The sequence below is a fragment of the Cyclopterus lumpus genome, chromosome 8 (genome assembly GCF_009769545.1).
Source record: "Cyclopterus lumpus isolate fCycLum1 chromosome 8, fCycLum1.pri, whole genome shotgun sequence".
Taxonomy (NCBI): Eukaryota; Metazoa; Chordata; class Actinopteri; order Perciformes; family Cyclopteridae; genus Cyclopterus; species Cyclopterus lumpus.
The window spans coordinates 19903856-19929061 of NC_046973.1; the positions used below are offsets into that span (position 1 = coordinate 19903856).

General features: G+C 44.0%; 1 protein-coding gene across 3 annotated transcripts; it reads right to left on the bottom strand.

The window, feature by feature from the left end:
* Positions 1-1014: 1014 nt before the first annotated feature.
* Positions 1015-24553, bottom strand: LOC117735100 (ubiquitin carboxyl-terminal hydrolase 22). 3 transcript variants are annotated; one of them, XM_034539543.1, is made up of 14 exons: positions 23976-24553; positions 22920-22952; positions 12355-12487; positions 10825-10938; positions 10636-10737; positions 9371-9537; positions 7684-7843; positions 6990-7095; positions 5737-5895; positions 4628-4754; positions 3932-4023; positions 3378-3440; positions 2357-2506; positions 1015-2275 (listed from the first exon to the last, which is right to left on the bottom strand). In XM_034539543.1, the coding sequence occupies exons 1-14, from the start codon at positions 24093-24095 to the stop codon at positions 2233-2235; spliced, it is 1569 nt and encodes a 522-aa protein (XP_034395434.1). In that variant the 5' UTR covers positions 24096-24553; the 3' UTR covers positions 1015-2232. The 3 variants fall into 3 exon arrangements, with proteins under 3 accessions (XP_034395434.1, XP_034395435.1, XP_034395433.1); XM_034539544.1 differs by lacking the exon at positions 22920-22952 and having other exon boundaries at positions 23976-24542; XM_034539542.1 differs by lacking the exon at positions 22920-22952 and having other exon boundaries at positions 10636-10938; positions 23976-24542.
* Positions 24554-25206: the final 653 nt, after the last annotated feature.

Here is a 25206-nt window from a genome sequence, read left to right on the forward strand (position 1 = left end):
GGCCAGAAACACTGAGTTTACACAGAAAGCTGAAAGGTGAGTGTGCATGTTTGCAAAGAGTGAAGCTCTGTAGTCAGCCTCTGTAGTCAGCCTCTGTAGTCAGCCTCTGAACTCTTTTACAGCGCCGTCTCGTTGGACCACCGACTGGAACACACTGCAGTACTTCCCATACAGCGCATTGCCCCAATGGAAGGGACGTGTGACTAGAAGGACGACACCAAAGACGGAAACATACACACTCCAGTTTTGTTCTGAGTTTAATCACTGAAACAGATAATGAAGCTCTCCTCTTCCTTCTCGTTTCAGCTGCGTCCCTGAATGTCCTTGGGTGGCCTTAACTGCTCCATGATACACCAAAAACCAAAGCGCGACCATCACACAAGTCTTTGATTTTACTGTTCGGGGAGAAGAGGAAAAAAAACAACAAAAAAAACCCTGCTGTTGCCCTCTAGCTGAGGTTCTGCAGACCGAAGGATATGCATGTGTTTCAATTACAGAGCAGCTAAACAACCAGGGGTTGTGGTTTTTATGTGATAGATTAGGGCCCTCATCTTATACATGAGTGAATTTTTTTTAATTGTTTTTATTCAGTATTTTCTTTTATTACATACACAATCAGTGATATTCAAACAAAAACAGACCACAACACCCTGATGTGCATGTGCATTATCTAAAGTCTGACAGCATACCGATTGAATAGAGCACTGGGTTGACTGCACTGCAGAGGCAAGACACCACGAACCACACCGGTCGACACCAGCCACACAGTTGCCATGGAGAAGATTAACACTGATGGGTTCAGAGCCAGGCGGTGGTCGCACAGCGCCCATACACGTGCAATATGTTTTACCCTCTATACATCTCACATGATCATCTTCCCATCCCATAACTACAGAACAAAAATCATGATGGGCAGCAGGCGCCTTGAGGCATTTCTGAGGGCAATTTTTCACATCTTATAAGATCATGAGAGCCCAGTTGCATGCAGTGTTGTTAAATGGGCTTCTTTTTTTTTTCTTTGTTTTTTTTTTTTTTTTTGCACAGAGCATTCAAGGTGTTCAAGAGAGACCACGGACGGCATTCTCCCGCGTTATAGGACCTCAGGTATGGAGTCTTCTCTTCAGAATGCCAGACGAAACCCAAAGCTCACACTCAACATACAAGTCATAAACAGCAAAAAAAGGTGAGCCAATTTAACCATCACCATCATTATACCAACAATTCCACAAGAATGAAAGTATAATACGTCCAAAAAACATTTCCAGTACCAGGACAGCGAGGGACACATGACTGTACTGGAAATATATTTTAAAAAAAATTTAAAAAAAGACTGAAAAGAACAGTAAACAAAAATTCAATGAGTTGCTAAAAAATATATATATTCCCTGCCCTCAACCAGACTTAAAAATAAAACAATCAACACAGTATATAATGGAACATGAGCACACTCAGGTCTGCTTAGTTTCCATGGCAGCACTTCCCCAGCAACTGGCAAAGGCAGCGTCTCTAAGCTCTCCCATGTTTTTTTCTTTTTGCCCTTTAAAAAATAGATGTATACTATATTCACACAGTATTTAATAACACAATTCACAAATGATAAAGAATCATAACCATACCGTTAAAATGTCCTTGCAAAGTCCTTAATAAGTTTCTTACGATTCTATTCTTGTTCTTTTTTTTTTTTTTTTCAGTTCTATATGCATACGACAACAAACTGTCTTTCATCAAGTAAAATGCTTGGTCAGTTGAAACGAGAGCACCATCGGAGAGAAATGGAGGGTGTGTGTGTGTGTGTGTGTGTGTGTGTGGGGTGGGGGGGGGGTTCAGAATACTGTAAGAAAACTCCAGGTGTGCCCAACATGACAGCCAGTCCCACTCAGACAGCCCCCTGCAGCAGGTAAGGGAAGGGAGAGGGGGGGGGGGGGCCTCTCCCCTCTGCCACCGGCCGACTCTTCCTCCATCTCTCCTGTTCATTCAGTTTTGTCAAGTAGATGCCAAGAAGTAGCTCAGTGCTTGTTTTCCTCTTTTTTTTTTTCTTCTTTTTTTTTTTTTGTAAGGTTGCAGGATTTCACACGTCTTTATATTGTTGTCCTCCAGAGCTGGAGGAGCAAAGACTGGTAGTCAAAGAGTTTCAGGTAGGTTTGTGTGTTTTGTGTTTGATCCTGTCCCCAGGCCCTTGACTCTCTCATTAGAAGCAGTGGTTCTTCATGGTCAGTGGCCACAAAAGACGACTCACTCGTACTCAAGGAACTGTTTATGGTAGAATAAGAGATACCTGAGGGGAGAACACACATCCGATTGAGATTTCATACCGTATAACATTGAAGAGCTGCTAATGTCTCGTTTCCATTCTTACCCTTCACTATCGAGTACATCCTTAATGCTGGCCTTGGTGATTATGGCATCATCGCATTTGAACCACTGGTCTTTGTGCTGGCGGATGAAGCTGGTGTAGTGGCCACTCTCTAACGTGCCCTGGTGGTTGACCACAGCGAACAAGGAATACCTGGGAATGGACCAAAAGACGTGAACATTGTCTCCATCCCGTTGTCTCCCATGTGTAACATCTGACCGGCGTTTTAGTTTAAAACAATAAAGAAAGTATCAGTAACAGAATGTGAAGAGGTGACGTATGCATTTTGTTGCAGGGGCAAATTAATATAAGCGCGCTAACGTGCTAGACCCGGCCCGTTGCACTACAATTTGAACCTCGAGAGACGATAGCGAGTCCCTGCAGCGTCCCGTCGGTCCAACATGAGGACAAAGAAATGGAAGCTGGTGAATTACAGTGAAGGAAACGGGGTCCGTGTATTTTTCGTTTCGTCCTTCCTGCAACCAGGACGCCACGTCGCGAAGAGGAGATCGAGCGGCAGCTCCAGGAAGTAGCGACGGCTAACATCGAACTTACGAACTGTTTCCCTTGCGCTCACCGTCGCGTGATTGACATGCACGTCGACCTGCTTGTTGTGCATCGGATCAGTTTCTTTGGATTGGTTTGCAAGCCGGTGGAAAGCTGCCCCCATTATCCTCCCCATACGCCTTAAACTCCACAAGCTGTTGCTCCATTAGGTCTTTCTTGTGCACTAGAGGCATCATCAAGGAGTCTCGCACAGCAACCCTTCAATGGTATTAAGACAGTAAATTCCCTGTGATTGTCCTGGAAAATTCAAAGCTATTGCAACTGTCACGGATGAGAAATACTAAGCTGCTTTTAATTGGCTTCAAATTTATTTAATTTGGGGAAGTCGCAGCCAGATGCTTCGGGTCATTAGCATGCGCTTCGAGTGGAAAAATGTTCTCTTATGATTTCAGTGCTGTAAAGAGACAGTGCTAATAAATCAATTTGCTGGCGCGCCCGCGCTTTCCAAGGTACTCACTTATTGTCGTTGTTTAGTACATCAACCGTCTGTTGATACTGCCCGTTCATTCTGCTCTCTTTACTGTTGGAGACAGAAAAAGAACAGCAAGACATTAGCATTTGTTAAGTTGCATGCATGTGTAAACACGATACACCGGCAACATGTATCCACTAGGTGGCAGAATGATCCTTCCCATGAAAGCAGATCTCTTCTCTGCTTGTGCCTCTAATGATTTTACTGTCTGAACAGAATTGAATGGATGCTCCAGCAAGGGTGGGGCAATACTGCTTCTGATTGCTTTAGTTACATCAATAAATAAATAAAAAAAATGTTTTTCTATACATCTATGTTAAGGAGCCATTACAATGCTGTTTTCTCAAATATGCAGATGTGTGCATTTATTTTGAGTACACGTTATGTAAAGTGTATCATACATTAAATGTAATAAAAACACTTAAATAAGCTGCTACAGGTTATTTTATTTTTTTAAAGAAATATACCTGGCTGTGAAGACTGGCGGGACCAGATTCACTACATGGGGAGAAAAGCTAGGGGGCCTACTGGAGACTTACCTGGATGCCATGAAGGGCGTCATGTCCAACTCTAGGGGGAAGGAAACATATGTAGTGATCTTTCGCCGCAGTTTAGCAGAGTGCTCAAACCGCTGGAGTTGGCCAGAGAGGGGGAAGGGGCAGAAACATGGAGAGAGAGAGAGAGAGAGAGAGAGAGAGAATGGGGGAGGGGAGAGGACACATTTAGATATAACAGGCATCAACATTACAAGACATACAAAATACAACAAAGCAAGTGGAAAGTGAAAATGCTTGCGCTCCACCCTCGGTGTCACATTTACACGTTCATAACAAGACAATCGCAGGACTTGGAGTGATCTTAGACACTCTTCTGGCAGCCTGTTCCCATGAATGTCATAAATACATTATACATCTCCCCCAATACTGTTATGATTAATAAAACATGGACAAACGAGGACTGTGCAAGTCATTGAAGTAATGGTGTCCTGGGACACTGTGAAAGGGCAGCACAGTAGAAGGTAATGCACCAACAACTGAATCAAATTAGGAACACACCTACGCACAAGCGCCGTCCCAGACAGCTTTGACGAATGAATAAATAAAATATATATATATTAAAAAAACACTAGATTGTTTTAGTCTTTTGACAAAAGCTCAAAAGTACCCTTAAATATTAAAATCGTCAGATAATGTAACAAACGATAAGTGGCAGCACATCGTCATCGGCTGACTCACTTTGAGATGGAAACACGCTACGATGGGGAGCTTCTTCATTGTCAGCTGTTTGGTGGACTCCTGGTAACTATGGCAACCGCCACACTTGATTTTGGCACTGCTTCCTAGATGCTCGGGTCGCGTAAACCTGCAGAGGAGGGTTGGAGTGAAGGAGAAGAAGAAGTGAAAGGAAGTGGAAACTGGCACAAAAAGAAAGGAGGAAGCTAACTATTATGGTGACATTACATGAACCCTTTGACCTGCCTTTTGCACCTGGCAACAGCTGGTTCTGGTCAAGTTAATCTGAAAATGTCGGAGGGCTTGTGCAATGTCTGCCTGCAGAGTTTTGGTGCAGCCACTCTGTCAGTCCACCCAACCCAGACCCCTGCTGGTAATTCCAACGCCTCTATCACCACGGCAACTGCACTAACCAGTTCTGTACCTTTAAGAGACTTGCTGCAGCAACTAGGGGTGTGTGAGGTGCTGCAGTAAAAAAAAAAAAAAAAAAAAGTCAGAAGGAAAGGAGGCGAGAAAAAGAGGGGGAGGATGAGACGAATACGAGAGGGTGAGGGCACAGAGGAAAAGGAATTAGGTGGAGAGGGGAGGGAATGAAATAAGATAAGGAATGAAGGAAAAGAAATTGCAAGAATGAAGAGGCAGTAGAGGAGATATGAGAGGTCACATCTGCCAACTTGGTGATGGTGGAAGATGAGATCCAGTGATAACAGGGTTGCTGTGCCTGAGCAGACACAATATGTAACCCCTTAGACAAGTAAAAGGATGAATACACTTTATTCTGAGACGATTGATCCCCATAAATTTGGAAAGATAGGGTTAAAAGGACAAAAAGCCTCTTGAAAAAGTAGAAAGTCACGGTGCCATCTTTCTTTTCCAAATGTTATGAACGTCATTCATTTTCAAATGGTTTTAATACCATCGCTGTTCATCTGCATCAGCACAGGAGAACATAACTAGCAGCACTGCTGGAAGGCAACTGACCGTCAAAGAAGCGCCTCTGATGTTGCGCTATTGAATATTCTACAACCTACACGATAGGGAATTTAGTTTGGTTTAGATTGATTAAAAAAAAAAGACCAAATGTCCGTTGTCAGCCGAGACTGATGTGGTACCTGCGTAGGCAGTCTGTGAGAGTGGTGGACCCTGACAGGTGGCTCTCTCCATTGACTGTGCTGCCATCCCCTCCAGGGCTGAGGGGCCAGAAAGGGGTGGATGAGCCAGGAAGGTCCAGACTAATGTCCCAGAATGGATCTATCGTTGTGGAAACCCCACTGGAGAAAAGAGAAGAACGTTCGGTTGAGAGGTTGAATGAATAACGTGCGACCGTGTCATTTATCACAGGTCATGATGAAAGGATGATGACATAGATGGCAATGCACAAGCTTAAATTCACAAAGCCTCTGTAGATTCTGCCTGCTGGAAGATTGAGTGTGTGCGTGTGCATAATACACACACGCTGTTCTTCCAGGCCCATTTGCAATTCAATGAAGTGTTACAGAGAAAATTGGCTTTACATAAGGAATTTGTATTATTACAGCCCGATCACTATGATGGACTGCAGCATGGGCAAAAATGGAGGCTTTCAGTGTAAAATGCATGCAATATACACAAATATATACGCACAGGGTTGCACATTATCACTGTTGATTAGATGAGTCTTGGTGCTGCAAGACCCCGTGGTACCAGCAGATGGCTATTAAGGCAAGAAGGCGTGCATTTGTGATGGGCGAGAGAGCAAGCTAGCAGTAATATTTGGCACCATTATGGTTCCATTTTTGTTGGAAAAGCCTTGGGGGATGCCTTTCTGTTGCTTAAGGCTTACCCATACGTAATCTGTGGTCAATAGGAGACCTCTTTAATAATTACAGAACAGTTCAATTTATGGCAGAATAATACTCAAGGCAGCATCGCTATCTGTGCATCAGCAGTCTCTTCTCTTCACTGTGGAGGCAGGTAACATGGCACAGAGCTGGGCTCGGCTTGCCTGCGAGTCGGGGCGAGGTGCGTTGCAGTTCAGTGCAGCGTGTTAGTGTTAATGTGACAGGACAGCTCCAGGGGGCAGGCAGGCAACGCTTGGGTTGTGCTGCTGTTCAGACAACCTCCCTTACAGCAGCTCTGCAGGGACCGGGCCTTTAAATAAGAGCAGTGGAGAGGACACAACCAGTGGTTCACCCACTCTGGGAGGACAGGTGACTACGCAATCGGAGGACTACAAGGATAGACGGATGATGGATGAATGAGTGAATGCAGGGAAAGAGGTGGTGGTGGTGACGTGATGTTCCATCAAGTTAATGGACAGAAAACCATCTCAAACGGGACTTTATTTTATTAAACAATTCTTAAAGTGGCAGACACACAAACTTACTGGCAGACTTGACAGGTGACATCCGATTGCAGACCCCCAGTGAAGATTTGGTCAATGATGCAGTTACAGTGGTTTGGATTGTTGGCCTTCTTCCCATTGTCATCTCCTGCGGACCGCAAAGAGCAGAACGTATAAATAGCCACACAGATAACACATGCAACCTGTTTAGCACCTCTGAAGGACTGTCTGGCCCTCTTCCTCACTTTAACATTCCCCTGCAGCTGAGCCTCTCTGCTACTTCACAACTCTCTGGATTCTAGATAATCGAAACAAACCTTACTGCAGGGTCTGTGGGTGAGTCAGCCCGTCAATGCACTGCAGCAGGGCCTATTGACATTCCCCACACTGCTTGCTTCCGGTCCCTTTGGTACACACCATTGCCAGTCTCCTTCAGTATGCTTCCAGTGAAGTAAGGCACTGTGCTCTGCGGGTAGATCTAAGGTATAACTCCACATGCCGGATCAGAGGCTAGTAGGTGGCCCAGACACACTCCACTCAATCTCAACTGACAGTGCTCCGTCAACCGTTTCCCCCATTCAGTCAGACTTTCTCTATTCAAGAAAAAAAATCTTAAGTAAAACCCTCCAATCGTACTGTATTTAAAGACAACGCACCAGTGTTTGTAATCTGAATGGAGTACACACACACACACACACACACTGGGAATGACATATTGACTGTTTGGATGGCTTACGGATGGTGTCCCCTTTGCAGTGCCTGTGGAGTACATCCAATGCTGCGATAAGGAACTCGTGGGCGTCTTGCTGCTCGTAGCCCGCGAGGTGACGTGCGTGAGTCCACACCAGGTGCAGCAGCCGGAAGGGAATGTGGGGCGAACGGTGGCCCGAGTAGAACTGAGAGCAGGAAAGAGAGAGAGAGAGGGGTTGGAGGTGAACAGGAGTGGGTGGGTTAGCCTATTTCTCCAGGTGAATTATTATTTTAATCACCTCGGTGCCGACCTCATAGCGACATTGCACACCGTCATCTATAATTCATTGCTAAAGCATAACACATGTGGGCTGTCATTCAAGTTGATTTTCTGACTCCTTTAGCAGCTACTTTCTACAGGTCGGATATGAATGAACGTGTCACCTAACAGCACATCCAGAGAGGGGAGAACTCGATGGAAAACGGGAATGTTTGGAGCAAAAACATTCATCTGTAAATGGATGCAGAGTCTTGTCGGATGTCGAGTGAGTGACAAACCAGGTCAGAGATGAGTTATTCAGGTGCAAATCCTACAATGGAGTTCCAACCAGAGTTCATTAATCCAAGAGAGGGTTCTCATGTCTTGACGCGTAGATGTTGCACACAATTCGCTATATTCTCCACAGCTCTGTCAGAAATCTGATTGAGCTGTGAGGTGGGGGGGGGGGGAACATGCCACGCTGAAGTCTCTTTTGAATCTCACAAACTCCTTTTCGCTGAGTTTGAAAGTGGCTGAGAAACAAACCAAAGCTACAAGAAGAAGAGGAGCGAGTGGCCGATCAGAGCACACCTCTCACTCTCACATCTAAAAGCTGTGACGGTGCGTGTCTGCAGAACAGAAGACGTCGGCTTTGGATGACGATATGGAGGTGGGATGAAATAGAATGACGAGAGGGGATGGAAATAAGCATTAAAATTAGAGTTGGGGGGGGGGGGGGGGGGGGGGGGGGGGGGCAAGGCGTGGAGGTAGAAAAACATGGGAGCGATACTCTACACACGGTTTGTGTGTAGATATTCTTGTTGTTTTACGACTGATTTTTCCAACAGGTGACAGAGGTGAGCGATTACCTCCTTCATGCGTTATGTAGCTGAATGGTTCAGCCACCTGAGATGGGGAAAGGCTCTGTATATGTTGTGGGGGGGGGGGGTAGTGGGGAGGGTTGGTGATGACTCAACTCAATATAGCACCACTTGCCATCTGTGGACCCATATACACTGGGAAGTGAGAGGGTGTAAGAAAGAAAAAAAAGTAACGCAGTGTAGCAGCAGCCCAGGCAGATATTACATAATGTCAAGGGGCCAATGAGTTTGTTGGATGTAAAATGCCAAACTTAAGAGGCTATAAATGGCTGCGCAACATAATTCGCATCGACTGACCAGGTTCAATAAAATGTATAACTCTGGTTTTCTGCTTATTCACGTGCATGTGGCTCTGTGCATTCCTTTCAGGCAGGATGTTGCCCTCCTTCCTGCCTCCCTCTTTGGACCTGACCAACGAGCTGAACAGTGACTCAGCCTTCTGCAGTGGGTTACACTGCGAGAGAACATTCTGTATTATATGGTTGTAAAAAACCTGATATTATGGCCCAGTTTGAACCAAAAATCAGATGTTCTTCTTTTCTTATAGCGGGCTTTAACAAACCTATGTAACAAGTTCAGACTTTGCACCGTACCTCCTGAAAGAGCTGCGACATCTCACACACCAGACAGGAGTTTGATTGCATCTCGCACTTGTGTCTGTCGGAGAGAAAGAAGTCTCGCAGCAGCGGCGTGTGTGTTAGAGCCTGAACAATACAGTTCATGAAACACGTATTGCCCAGGTTTATTAACCCTCGTAAACCTGCAGGACAAAAAGGAGACAAAGAACGGCATGAGAGACGCATGGCAACAAAGATTAAACATGACAGTGCCTCTGAAATTAATGTCCCACTAAAGGACCTCACCTTCCTGGTTAGAATCCATCAAAATGAGAGCGCATTACTGAATTGGTAGCCAAAAGAAGCATACATATAGTATTGATATTTTGATATGAAACCAATTATGTTTTAGTTACCAATTAAACAAATACGACCGAGTTACAGGATCTCAACAGTGAAAATGTTCCGCTTTTCTTTGTCAAATTGGACAGTGGACTGAATATATTTTGGGTTATTTGGTTTTATTTAATGTTCAGACATTTCAAGCATTGGGCTTTAGGTAATTGGCCAATGACCATTTTTAGTATTTTATGACATTTCATTAGGCAAACTGTTAAATCGATTATAATCTCGAAAACAATCGTCAGCATAATTGTAAATTGAAATGTATGGAACCGCGTCTCAATATGCTGGTATAGTTATTAAACATAAAGAGACAAGAATATGGTATTAGGTCTGCCAGCAAAACTGCATGCATCCTGGAGCGGACCCCAAAGCTGTGAATGGATTCATTTAGAGGGAGAACAAAAAAAAATGCTACATTCTTGCAGCGATGGCCAGTAAAACAGGTGAAACCCAGCAGGGTCTTGGGTCAAATCCAATTGAGCAAGATTTGGTTCAGACTGGTCCTGGTGTGCGCACACCCACCCACATAAACACACCAAGTCTACTGCCCCATCCGAGCTCTAGAATAATATAGAAACAGTAGAGAGAATTACTGCCTCGCGGTTGTACGCCTCCGTCAACCAGTCAAGTGGTAGTTTACACGTCTGTCCAAAATGTCACCACTTCTTTATTAGAAATGTGTGTAAAATTGACATATTTACGCATATGAACTATTGTGTTATGGTCAAAAAACATGTTTTATGATGTCACAGTGACTAATCCTTGAGTCCAGGTGGAAGAAATTCCTCTCAGGCGTACCTGAGATATCGCACTGGACAGATGGACGACCTCACAACACGAGGTCTCTGTAGAGGTCAAAAAGCGGTGCGGACTAAACGGTGCATCCTGTTGCTCACCTATGGTGCAGTTGGTAGTGATTTTCCTCCGCTTTGGATTGTGTCGTAATAATTCTAGCTCCCTCTTGGTTGGCTCCCATGTTGTGTATTTCTCCCCGATGCCTGTGGATTCAAGGGAATATAAACGTGACGGCCTCGTTTCAAAAGCTTGCATTACATTACCGAGAGAGAAAAAAATAAATGCTTTACCTTGCAATTTCCAGGCTTTTCTCTGTTCTTCTTTGGCAATCTGCTCCATGTCTTTGTCGTATACGTAGTCTTGACACACAAAACAATATATTCCACCGTATAATAGGTCTATTGCTGGTAGCAGGATGGAGGGAAGGAGAAGGAGAAAGAGAGATTGCACAATAATTACACATTGGGTTTCATTTACAGTACAAAGTGCTTTACCTGCCCAACATGTCCCACTGCAATGTTTCCATCTCATTTCTTACAATTAGCAATTATAGTAGATACGAGTCTAGCGGTAATGGAATAGGTGTATCTGTCTCCCACCCCCACCTTGGGTGTCAACTACCTCCATCCTCTTCCATTCTAAAAAAATCTGCGGCAACAATAACTCAGCTCTGTTGCCGTGACAACCCATTCTTTGTGAACTGGACATATTTCCATTTTTGGTGCTACCCACACTGAGAAGTGAGCCAACACATCATGTAGGAAAAAAAACTGGTGTACGTTATATTGTCATCACTGTGCGTGTGTGCGTGTGTGTGTGTGTGTGTGTGTGTGTGTGCGCGTGTGTGTGTGAGAGAGAGATACAAAAACACAGAAAGGATGCTCTCCTCTCAGTAGACCCGATTAAGAGAGAAAAATGAGACACAAGTGGCAACAAGAGGATGAAGATACAGACGATAAAGTGCTGCACAAGATACAGGGAGAAATATAGATCATGCTCACTAGAGCGAAGGATGAGAGCGAAGAAGGACATGGAGGTGGAAGAACAGATTTAAAAAATGAGTCCTTAGATGGGAGCTTGCTTTCTTGCAGTAGAGCAGACGGCGTTTGGATTAATTTGACGAGGTGGAGATGAGTCAGAGAGGCTCTTGTGGAAAGCTCAAAGGTAATTAACACTGTGGCCGTTCACCAGGGGTATCTGTGTGCAACCAAACTGTTGAAATGCATTCAAATCAATTAAAGCCATTCAAACAACTACCAATCCTCTCTTGCTGGTGTCTATATATTAAGTTGTCCGTGTAGGGGTAATATCAAAATCTTGCTCATTAGTGTCATTCTCTTATTTTGCATAATTGGCACGTAGGGATGAAGCGAGGCTTTCTGGTAGCTGTGGATTAGCAATGTCTACCACAGTCCCGTGCTTCTGTATGAAAAGCAGAGTGCAAACTTAAACTCATGATATTTGACTGGCTAAGGCGCTCCCCACCAGAATGGTAATGTGCTGCGGTTAGAGTCCGGCTCCCTGTCTGCTTAGAGGAGGAAGTTGCCCAAAGGGATGCTGTAATCCTCTCCTGATAATAGCTGATGCTGCAGTGAGCCACAGGGTTGCATGTGAATGTGAGGACTGGTGTGATGGACTGGGCCTTGGACAGGAGGAACTATATGTATATTGATGATATCATTCATCTCCCATCATGTTAGCTCTATTGTTTGCATATAGAGAATTATCATACACAATTTGTAGGTAGAATTAAACACACAAAGCAATTAAAATGCGCATCAAATTGAATTCTTAAATAGTTGAGCGAGTGTGTGGCTTACCTAGATTGTGTCTCTTGTTTTTTGCGTGCTCGTGGATGTGTTTCTTCGTAAAGCAGCCGAAAAAGACGCAGTAGAGACACGAGTGGAGTCGGTTCAGGTGGGCTCCACACATATGACAGATGCACGACTTGGCCTGGAAAAGAAAGACCCAAAGGAGAAGTGGGGTTAGGGAAGGGAGGTATGGGGGAGGGATTGACAAGGGTAAAAAAAAAAAACAGGACCGTCAGTGTGGTGAGAAAACTCTCTGCAGCAGGACAGAGCCCTGAGCTAAACTGTAGAGTGGAACTCCCTGTTAGCCGAACCAGATTAACATCTTCCAGTCAGTCACACAAACACTTTGGAGGACACGATGCTTGAATAGACCAGATATGACGAGACGGACTAAAAGATCGCTGGGCCTGTTAACAAATTCTTTGCAGTCGAACAACAACATGTTTCCTTACTGAATCTTTTGCTCTCCAACACATGCACGGCATGATGGGATTTGACGCTTGGCAGGCAGACCAGAGAAGGAAAGCAAAATGCGTTTGAAGCACACACACACACACACACACACACACACACACACACACACTAAACAGCAGCTGGAGTGTGTGTGTAATTGGTTTGACTACGGCACCAAAAAGGCAACCGGACATCAGGATGTCTGACATCTACTGAACAGAGAAGGATCGTTGGCATGTGCACGAGTGGCCATGACCAAAACAAAGAGAGAGAAAAGATTAACGGAACACAATGTGCTCGACAAGTGTAACCATGGTGAAGAGTCGCAAATTGTGGGCAGAAGATGCATACCTAATAAGTGCATTATGCAGGACTTAAACATTTAAAAACATAATCTTAATCTCCTCTCCCCTAACAGGTTTCATTGTGAAATACCTGCAGACATACAGGCTGTATGGCTGCAGTCTGGTTCCTTGATGGTGGTGAAGCTGCGTGAGATGACGCTGTCCAAACAAGTATTTTAAAAGATGTGGAAAAAGTAGTTCCCAATTCTTACCCTACATAAAATGTATATTTAACTAAATCAATACGTCAACGAATGCAACATCTTTTCAGCAGTGATGCTTTCACGATGCAGTCATGTTGGTAATGTTAGTGAAAGCATAGCAACACATAACCTGCTTTGAGGGGGAGAAATTGAATGAGAGAGGAAAGACGATCCAATCAAAGCCTCACAGGGTGCAGACCGTGCCGCACCCACTGAGTCACCCACTCATACCGAAGAGAGAAGACAGAGGGAAGTAGGTGTAAAGCAAAAAGGTGAAGAGAAACCAAATGAGAACGAAACTAATGGCTGGAAAGATTTACCAGTTTTTTTTTGTTTCTGGTACACTATGAAACTAGCTCAAAAGATAGACTCACACACACACACACACACACACACACTCTTCCTACGTTAAGTAACCTATTGCACAGAAACTCAAAAGGGCCCGGTCCAGTATTGGTGTCTTTTGATTAGAGACACAATAGAATAACCTGACACCATATAAACAAGATGTACGCTCATTGTTGCAGAGAAATAAAAGGAGGTTGTGCCAGCACACGCAGATGCCACTCAGCCAGACGGGAAGCGGTGTGATCGACCCAGGAAAAGGGGGACTAGAGCGGGTAAAAGGACCCAACCGCTTGGACATTGGGTTATTCCACCAGCCATCTAATGTCTGATCGCTGGAAAATAAGGCTCAGGCTGACCCAGAGTCTGTTTTGCACACATCTTTACAGAAACCCGTCTTCATCATAACATCCGGTATCAAGCTAATGCACTTGACGGTTCTCCAGCACATCGAAAACAACATCCCAGCCAGCCTGGACCCTCACCAGTTTGCATACAGAGTCAACAGATCCACGGGGGATGCTGTCACCACTGCTCTCCACTCATCTGGAAAACAACAACACCTACATCAGAATGCTGTTTGTTGATTTCAGCTCAGCCTTCAACACAATCTCCCCCATTAAACCGATTGGTAAACTGAGCATTCTGGGCTTGATTACCTCACTCTGCAAACTGGCAACTAGTCATCCTCACAAACAGACCGCGGGCGGTTCGGGTTGGGAGCCAAACCTCCTTCACTCTAGTGTTGAACACCGGAGCCCTGCAGGGCTGTGTGCTCAGCCCCCTCCTGTTCATCCTTCACACCCACGAGTGCTCCCCCAAACAAAGAGAATTCTGTTGTGAAGTTCGAAGATGACACTACTAGTCATCGGCCGGATTACAGTGGTGGTGAGAGAACAGCCTACTTCTCAATGTCAGTAAAACCAAAAAGGAGCCAGATTGTTGTTTTTTGAGGTGGAGCAAGTTCGCAGCTTTAAAAAGTTCCTGGGAAACAGCGTCACAATCGCAATTGACTGAGTATCAGCGATATTGGGTGAGAAGAGGAGCCCGCGAAGACCTCAGGGGATATTAAAATACAAAACCCACCTCAGCCACAACCTGTTCACCCTGCTGCCATCTGTAAAGAGAGTAAAGTATCAACTGCCGAACCACCAGACTTCAAACAGCTCATTTTCTCTGGCTGCAAGACTCCCAATTCATCCTCTACATATAATATTGTTATTTGTTGTTGTTCGTCGTCGTCTTTCCCCATGTAGCAAATTGGGACTACAATCTAAATTTTCGTTCAGCAACCTTGTCGTATGACGACAAATAAAAACCATATGAGTAACTATTTACATTTCTTTAAATGAATAAAAATAGAACAATAATATGTGCTGCAGTGGGAGAGATCTGAATCTCTGCAAAGCTGGAATAGCTCTGGTTGGGAGTGGGAGGACATTGTGCCCAAGCAGGTGGGTGCAACATTTAAATAACAGTCCCAAGCAAATCTCTCCATTTGCATTTATTTCTATGGATCTTGACAGAGGGTACCAGAAGTTAGTTAGTTTATTTATTTATTTTTCGCAGACACTAAACTGTTTTTTTTCTTTTTCATATCGATCTATTAGCCAGCCAGCTCTGAACGTCTGTGACCAAATTAGCGAGCGATGCTTTTCCAAGAGGGATGTATGGCGAGTGATGTTGACTGTCACTCAAAACCAACCACATCTACAGCAGGCTCTTTGATAGGACTCGTGTTTTCAAAATCTAAATTAAACTCTAAATGCACGAGCAAAAAATAAAAAACAGGCCAAACATTGTGAAACACATCTGAGGTCAGCTGAATTGCTAAGTAGATGTTTTAGTTGCCTCTGAGCCGATCTTATAGAGCCGGGGTTGTTAATCCACACTCCATTGCACCAGGACTCCAAGTCAAAAACAAGAAACCCTGCCAATGCCACGCCTTGCCCTCCCCCCCCTCCTCAATACCCCTTTAGTGGAGAGACGATCTATCACTGCACCAGCACCCCCTTGGCTTCTCTGTAATCTCTCCCTCTCACCGTGGTTTACAGGCTGTCTGCTCATCAGTGTCAGCCTTTCGCTGCACCCAGGGCTTTTAATGTTCCATTAGATCAGCCGCTGGCTCGGATGACTGGAACAGGTGTTAGACAGGTAGCAAGTTCAAGTTTGTGCTGCGCTAGGCTGCATTTGCCATCTGGGATGCACTCTTTGAGGCAAGTTAGGCTGGGATCCATGTCCAGTGGAATCACCCACTAATGTACAAAGGTGCTGATTGGTGCAAACAGGCATTACTGGGTGAAAAGGTCTCTAATACATGTTTACTGTGAGGATAAGATAGCATTACATGCTTTGTGGGTCTGCTGAGCGGCCTTCAGCTTACGATGACCCGGTTCCAACAATTACAGCATGAATTGCCCAATGTTCGAGATCCAACTGTACACATCTATATAAAAGAATATCCACACTCAGCTTCTTCATCTCCTCCTGCCTTCTTTCAATAGGACTGTATTATTCCTTCCTAATTAATGCATTCACATTCTCAAACAGAGCAAGTAATGTGATGAGCTGTAACTGAGGAGGAGAGAAAAATGCCGACGACAATTATGATGTGGACAAAGGTCTGGCTCTACCGAGCACGCTCCTGCTGCTGCAAAGAACCGACCGGGGAGGGGAGAGAGAGTCAATACGGGGTAGAGAGCGCGGCTGTGTGAGAGCAGTGAGTCACCAAGCTGCCTCACGCTCCATAAGCCTGTCCATGCCACAAAAACATGTTTATACTACAACAATATTAACAATGGCTGAAATGCATAGCGCACTATAATATGCATTGAAACACACGCAGATTCTCTTGTCGAAGGCTACGAGCACTCAGACACACACACACACACAAACGGATACAGTCCTTTATGATTCTCCCAACTAATGTGAACAAGACGAGGGAGGGTGGGGAAGGAGACTGATGGTGATGCTCCAGAACCGTGCTGTCGACTGACCCTGTGGGGCAGCAGCCTGTCACTGCCTTGGCAGCCTCACTTCCCCACAAGACAATGCCTGGCCTGCAAAATGCAGTCTCTGTAAGCAGCCCAAGGGACACACACACACACACACACACACACACACACACACACAATACCAATCTTACTCTATTCTCTTTTCACTTCCGTCCTCAGCTCATTGTAACCTGTGTTGACGATGGCATGCTGTACGGTCTTGGCGTGAAAACGTATTCCCGTCTCATTCAAATGAATCCAAGCGGAGGGAGAGATGGGGGATTGTTGGTGTGCAGTTTGGCCTCATACTGTCAGACAAAGCTATAAGGACATTAGAGCTAAATTCTGTCAATGGGTGTCTTGCTTCTTGCCGTCTGCGTGAAAAATAAATATAACTGGATGAAATGAGGCTGGAGTGGAACTAAGCGGAGATACTCTATATGGTGGAGCAGCTTTGATGCCATGATGAAAAATGTAGTCGAATGCAAGTCGTGTAGGTTGGCGTGATGAAGCAGGGTTTGCAGCACATGGGATGAATCTACAAACACGTGCATGTGTGAATCTGATTAAGATCATTCGATTAGGGAGATATAGACTGTGCTTCCTTCTTGATTTTCAGAAGGTGTTGGAGAAGAACATAGGAGGCAGCAGGAAGCTTTCCACTAAAGTGATGGCGTTGTAGTATGGTGTGAAACAACCAGTCGGTCCGAGATGCATGCTTTGAAATCTGCCACACTGCCTCATAAAAAGGAGTCCCATAAAACCTGTTCACAAAAAAATAGTATCGAGACAATATTTATCCAATTCACCAGTAGGTAGACTGACCAAAAAAAAAACATTGACAAAGAACCCTGCAGCCGGCAGTGTGTTTGTCTGCACAGATGGCTAACAGTCTAGCTTCAGCGTAACAAAAGGGTGCGTGATCAATTGTCAAACCCTGCAGCTAACAGATGCCCACAGCCACCAAAAGGAAAAAAAAAAAAAAAACACACACATCGAAGAGAGACCGCAAAAGTGACTCCTAGGACTCAAATCTCTAAACATTACAAGTCGATTTCTTCTTTATCGCTATAGCACCAATTAAAGACCCACGGAGCCTTGAACATTACCTCCAGGAAGATCTATGAGCACTGCAGCAAAGAGGCACAGCGGTTGGTGCCACAGCAGAGTCTTCAAAAGTGAGTACATATCGAACAGACTTAGTAATGAATTATCTTGCAAGGGTCTATTCTATTGCCTTTTTCACAAGGACAGAGAACCATTTTCACCCAAAATGCCTTGTTCCAAGACAAGTTGTCACTTGGGCCCAAGGTTTTAACAATAGGGAATAATTGAGTGTCCACACGAGAAGAGATTGATTGCCTCTTGGTTTTGGGGTTGGTCGGCCCCTGGGGAGTGATTGACAGCTCATTAACCAGATGGTGGTACTATGCGAGGGCTGGAGGAGCAGCCTCATTGGCTGGCTCAGGCCGTGACCAGCACGCCTTGGAGCAGTGATGTCTTTCCAAAGCCCGTTGGGTCAGTCAAATGAGAAGTTCTGTCTCCAGTTGAAGGGAGAGCAGAGAAGTGAAATGGTCAGAGGCGGAGATGGAAGACGAAATCTGTCAAAGTGAGGAGGGGAAAGCTGAATGCAGCTTCCACAGAGAGGCGCTTAATCAAAACGCAAAGTCATGCTCGTCCTCAGGCAGCTATATTTTTAAATCTACGACTACTCCTCAAGCACATGTGGTCATTGAACATACTGTAGCTTAAATAACCGTCCCTAAAATAAAACCATGATTCTTTTCTCCACCACTGCTTTGAAGATGAAGTTTAAAAAAAAAAAAAAACAGGTAATTAAAAGATTGAAAGCACTGTAGCAGAGCACATCCATTAAAAAGACATGGACTTCAAGTACATTACAATGCCTTCAGTTCACACTATTAAATACGATGCTGAATATCTATGGGAGGCTAGATTATCTGGAGGCTGAAAAACAAGGTGACACACCGGGCCCTTCACTAAGGGAGGAGGTGAAAGACCTTGTGCCATTTGTTTCATCCGAGTCACTGAGCCACAGCCAGAAAGACTGACTGAAAGCCACATTAGACGAGTCCTGGGAGTGACAGGGAGCACACAGACATGAAGAAATAGGGCTGGAAGGCAGCCAGAAACCAATGACTGACATCACCAAACCCAATGAATATTTTCTATGAGGGAAAAGGACAAAATGGGAAGATTTGCTATAAATTTCAAAAGGATCCTAGGAAAACCCATGAATTAAAAAAATTTAAAAAAGCATATATTATTCTTTTCCAATTTAACAACACCGTTTATTTAAAGTAACCTTAAAATTGTTGTAAAACTATAGTAGAATATAAAAAATTAACAATACAAGTATTTTAAAATCGCATACATTTAATGGGCTAATCAAAAAAGGCAACGAGTTGTGAGCTGAACTTGGTTTGCAAATTGAAAAAAAAAAAAAAAAAGCGAAAGCAAGGAAAAGGAAAAGGAGGAAGAAAAAGCGTGGGAGTGAGCACAGAAGAGGAACAAGAAAAGGGCTATGAAGAGGCAAGAGGAATATATCCTGATGCTACTAACATATGCTGATGAGTCAGAAAGCAGGCTTGTGATGTGATAGACTGATCCAACAAAGAGATCTGCTCCCAGCACAGGAGTCAGCCTCTCTCTGGGATTGGCCGTGCCTCAGTGCATTGAGTGTGTGTGTGTGTGTGTGTGTGGAGAAAGAACAAGAGGGAGAAAAGAGTGACAGAAGGCAGTAACTGTGTCATCCTCGAGAAACACATCAATTTTCATACCTCTGAAATTCTCAGCAACATCTCGCAAACGCTTTCTCTCTCATCTTCCCTCATCACAAGCAGAAACGGGGGTTGCACTACTGGGGAAAAGGGGTGTTGTGGTTCCTCTGATCATATATGATTGATCAAAAGTAGAAGATTAAAAAAATAAAATTTAAAAAAAAGCTGACTTCAGTCAGCTCTTTAATCACGAACCGTACTCTTTTAATCAAAGTGACAGCAAATTCTTCAAAGAAGTTATGGTTGTAGCATTCCGTCAACCCCACCCACCCTGCTTTCATCTCATGCAATATGCACTCAACCTAAGATAATAGCTCTGGTTTAACTGCATAGCAGAATCCTTTATGGCGACAGTGTTTTAGTAGACAGCGCCTCCTCTTATAGATAGCAAATAGAGTCAATTCTGCTGGATGGAGCAGCACACAAAATACATAACCTTCATGAATATTCACTATATGCCTTCACCACCATTGTCATTCACCAGCTATAAATGATGAATATGATTGGAGTTGGGCCGAAAGAGGAATGAATTCAACTGTTAAAAGCAACAGTGGGTTTTTATCTCCACGCTGTGCTGGCATCCTTCTGTGCAAGTCTGCTTTGAAGGCACGTGGCAATACGGGGTAACATGAATCTTTATTAAAAGAGAGGAAACCATAAATCATTCCAAACAACAACAAAAAAGGCCCACTAAGGCCCACGAGCCCTTCGCAAACAATCGCTCTCTAGACTTATGCACTCCCAACATGGTAAGATAGATTGATATGAAGAGACAGGGAATAAAGTAAGGTACCAGGAAGATGGAAGCGGAAGTAGATCAGAACAATAGTTCCTCCTCTGCCATATGAAATGGAGACGATTTTTGTAACGTGACACAAACTGACAGTCTACGGTGGGTGTAGCCCCTCTGGCTATATGGCAGGCAGCACACCTTGACCAGAACAGAATATAATGAAGCACAGAAGAAAGTCATGAAAGATTTAACGTCCATTAAAACCAAAGAGCAAACACTATTGCATACATGCGTATTCTTGCCATCTCCCTGTGTGCGGGCATCTTGTATACAATGATCAATCTTGAACCAATTGTTTTGTCCATGGAACATTTGTGCCACATACATTGAGAAATGTTTACGTCAAGGACAGCGGACGCAAGGAAATCTACAACAATATCAAATGTGTCACCAAGTTAAATCTATAATTTATGGCCACCACTTGTGCCAGTTCCAAAGTGCACGCTCTCATACACTGTGTTAGCATTAACCCACATGCCTAAGCTAACAGAGCATTTCATCGAGGACCAACATCCCAAAAGAATTATTATTAATTAACGTGCACTAATTAAGGATGGCAGATCCCAAGCCACACTGGCTTGTGATGTCATCTCTGCAAACTCCTGTCTCTGGTACTCATTTTACCATTTGTTACCCCATGTGGGTTTCAGATTGTGCATGCAAAGCAGGTGACTAATGTTCCTGCACATTGCCTGGGAATTGATTTTAGCTTAAGGTAGAGAGGACGACAGCTTGCAGGGAGGCTGCTGAGGACAGTCTGCAGGAAAAGGGAAAAAAAGGAGGTGAAAAACAGCAAATCAGGATAAAAAGGAAGGCAGCGGCGTATCAAACCAAGTCTGAATACAATGTAAAAACGCATCTTTTTCCATTCATCAGTCTCTGAATGGACAGGTCTTTCAACTTCCCTCTATGCAGAAGGTGCCTCTTGTACCACAGTGCTTGCAGTGTGTTGGCCATTATTGTACTATTGTAACACGATGAGCACCAAGCGGTGCAGCGATAAGCTTTGGTTCACCGACCATGCCAAAATTCAGAGTACCCGAGTACAGGATTTGTATTTTTATTCCATAATGTCCAGATACCAGGATGTGATGTTAAAAAAAAAGGCACCTAGTCTTCAAGCTCATAATTCAGAGCTGAAAACAATCAGACTGCACTGCCTGTGTACCACTGGAGCAGCACTACACCTGCTCTGCATGTCAGAGTAGCTAAGTGGTAAAAAGCCTCAGTGAAAGGCGGTTTGAGACACACGACTCAGACTTGTGGAGTGCAATTAGGTGTTAGAGAGAACCCTTCATTCAGTAGCCACTCCTCCTTTCACGCTAAGATAATACAGTGGGCAGCATTTCTAAAATGTATGAAGAACAACACCAGAGGCCGGTCCTCTTTAATGACATTACAGCTAAACAATGTAAATATAGTATGCATCTAAAATGTCACTATTTGATAAAGTCCTGATATTAAACGGCAATGTTTTCAATGCCTATTGTTACTTCAAAATGCCAAGGCCACAAATGTACTGTGACGCAGTGGCATGCGAGAGGAACTAAGTGGTGCTCATTTTGAAGAATTAAATACTGCAGTGACAGATGACATGGACTGATGCAGGATTCGGACAGCGGACAGTGCAATCCAGTCTGAAAATACCAATGACAGTTTTAAAGTGTACTGAAATCTGCCCACAACTGATCAACTAAATATTTACAATGCAAAATGGACTTTAAATACCATTTAACCTTGAAGACTATGACAATAGACTGGTATTCATGCAGCATGCCGCCATGTACAGGGCATGGAAGAAAATCAAGGTGAAGATATTTAACTATACCACTAACAGTGTTTCTCTCAAAATGGCTGTTTTTGTGAGAGGTAAATATTAGAACAACAAGTGCAGGCTTGTGATGAAGCACTGGTTGTGATACTGGTCATCTTGGCAAAAAGGTGATGACGCTGAGACAGTGAAGTTTTTTCAAAACTGATGGGAGAAACAGTTCTCCCAGCAACAGCTAATAAGCTCATACTGTGAACTGCTCAGAAGTGAGCAATAGAAAAGCACCCATGGCCGGCCTAATTTTCATTAAAGACTGACTGAACTCCCGTTGATTGCATTCCCGACAGGAAGGATGTGAAAAATAAATAAATAAGTAAATATTAACATTGATAAAATGCTGGTAAAACGGTTGCCGTGTCACCACTACACTTCCTTTTTAACCTTTTAGGACCGTCTCATACATTTGCAGATGCGCTCTAATGGACAATTTAACTCTGATGTACAATAATTGATAAAGACAACCAAAAGCTTGACACTACAACACTGTATAAACTAAAAAGGTCATCGACCATTTTGTGCTGCCATTTGCTTTGACATGCCTGTAATGTAACTGAGCTATGCTTTTGGCTGTTCTACTCATAGTCCACCATCCCACCCAGCACTCTCACTGGCTGTAACTGTGTCTCACAGCAGATACAGGGGATGGGGCTGAATTATTCCACTACATAGGTTTACATCTAATATTCAGTCCATTAAAAAAGAAAAAGGCACCGAGGCACACAGAAAGATGAGCAAGAGGAGAGAAAGCAAGCCAGTTCGTATTCTTCTGAAGTACAGTCAGTGAAGAGGAGGAGGGGATAATTCAACTCACCAGCTCTGTCCATCCTGCATCACTCTGAAGCACCTATTTTATCACAACGACATAAAATGTATGACATGTTTAAGTGAAGCATGGATTTAAAATATATATATATATTTATATTTATATATAAATATATAACAGTCAAGCAACCAACAAATGGTGTTAATTTATAATACAAATAAGCTGTAATTTTTTTTTTCTCCCTAAAAAAACAAAAAAGAACATCGGGACAATAAAAAAAACAAGTTTATGTTTGCAAAGAGGAATGGAAGGGGGGTGGCAAAGGGAAAGAAACTGCAACACAGTCCGGTGATGACATCACAATGTAGGGAGCTATTCGGAGCTGTGTAGGCCGAGCAGGTGTGGGGGATAAGCCCCAAAGAAATTGGCAATGAAGTAATCAGCTGACGTCCCAGCATCCAAAACTAGTCAGAGAATGACCAGTGCAGAAAAAGAAAAGAAAAAAAACTTTTATAAAAACACACACACACAGTCCTGTGATGCCCAGGAGAGAGCCGCTAATCGGTGGACCCAATGTGCGCGTGTCGAGAGCCACAATGGGTACATTTTTGGTGTGGTAACGTTAGCTCGTGGCCACAACTCCCCTCCAAACCCAAGTGTAGCCACGCAGCTAGCTGTTCGTGATCTACCAAAATATATACATATACACACACACAGAACCGCCGCACTAACCCTCGCCGACTGACTCGAACAACAGTTGCTTAGCGGCGGACACGGAGAAAGTAAACGTCGCGGCTCAAATAGCACACACAACAACAAAAAAAGAGCCAGGCAGCCTCGTCTGGTGGAGTCGCGCTAGCTAACATACCGGCGACAACCTAACCGCTAGCGGGCTAGCCCTTGTTTAGCAGCGTTACTGCTGCATGACCACGGTTTCACCGAGACCGTGGTCATGCAGCAGACGGTCGGTGGTTGCACTTCTTGCGGGGCATCATGTGCACTCCAGGTCCGTCTGTGCCACATTCACATTATTTCACTTTTGTTTTGTTTTCCGACGGTAAACGTTACAGTTCCTGTGTTTTTTTTTGTTTGTTTTTTTTTTACCTTGCGTCTCCTGGTCTCAGCAGTACCACTCCAAACAAAGCATTGGTATATGACTCGGAGGTTTTGTTTCCAATTGTCCACCTTATAACCGTTCACATGGGAGCACCCGGCCGGACTCATGACAGACAACACATTCAGTTTGGGGTATTTTTTTTTTTTAGGCGACAATGAAAACGTCTCCTGGATGGTTTCACTTAGCTAGCCAGCTAGCTAGCTAAGCACGAACTGTCTGTCCAGAAATGGTTTCCGTTTGGAAGAAATGAGACAATCGATGTAGTATCCAAAATGCTCCACGGGCATCTGACAAATACGGTTTGCGATTAACTAGCGACACGTCTGCTCCGGTGGTCTCCTCACGGAATTATCACTTCACTTTTTTTAAAGAAAAAAAAAAAAAAAAAAAAAAAAAATGTGCTGCTCCGCTTGCTGTTTTGACAGTTGCCCCCTTTTTTTTTTTCTTCTTTAAACGTTAGCTCCACTTCCACTCTCACGACTAGTTAGCTTTCTTTCTCTAGTTAGCCTGCTAGCGCTCCACTCCGGCTTCACAATGCCCGCCCAGCGTGCGCCGTGATTTGCCTGCACAAAGACGTTGCGTCACCGCGTCGGTTCCTCGGGCACGTTGGGGTGTGCTCGCTTTTCATTGCAATGTGTTCCGTTTGGGCGATTGTTGTATTTGTATTGCGTCGATGACGTTACCGTGACCAAAAAAAACAACAACAACAACAACTACCACTCAGGGAAGTGCGGGCTCTATATATCTGACATTTACAACAATGGCGTCTCTCTCAAACTCATCTGTTATTGCCCTTTTTTTAATGTCAATTATTGTTGATTGATGTGCGAGATGCTTCCACTGTCTACTGTACAAAGATGCGTCAGTTCATGGCTGTGTGACATCTAGAGAGCACAAACAAGGCCTAAATTATTTAATCTGAACATCGGCACAAAAAAAAGCCCCTTATTTATAATAGTAAATGTCCAACCCGTTACTATCACCAATTTAAGCCTACCACCTAGTGGTTGTATGGTGTATGTCTGAACATGGTCCATGAATACAGGCGACGTAGGGAACGGGGGTCGAGGCTTCCTAATGTGTTTTAAAAAATAAATAATAAAAAGTAATTTTTACTGAAAGTCTACACTCAACTACAATAATTAGGCACCAGGGTGCTGTACGGCCTTTATGTGTTGCAAAGTAATTCTAATGGGTCCAGTCCCAATGAAGATGTAC

Excerpts from the sequence above, each read along its gene's own strand:
- LOC117735100 (XM_034539542.1), bottom strand. The coding sequence starts at position 24,095 with ATGAGTCCGGCCGGGTGCTCCCATGTGAACGGTTATAAGGTGGACAAT. Across the intron at positions 7,096-7,683 it reads CTGCAAAGGGGACACCATCC|GAGATGACAATGGGAAGAAG; the intron begins GTAAGCCATCCA and ends TGCGGTCCGCAG. Across the intron at positions 2,276-2,356 it reads GATGTACTCGATAGTGAAGG|GTATCTCTTATTCTACCATA; the intron begins GTAAGAATGGAA and ends TTCTCCCCTCAG.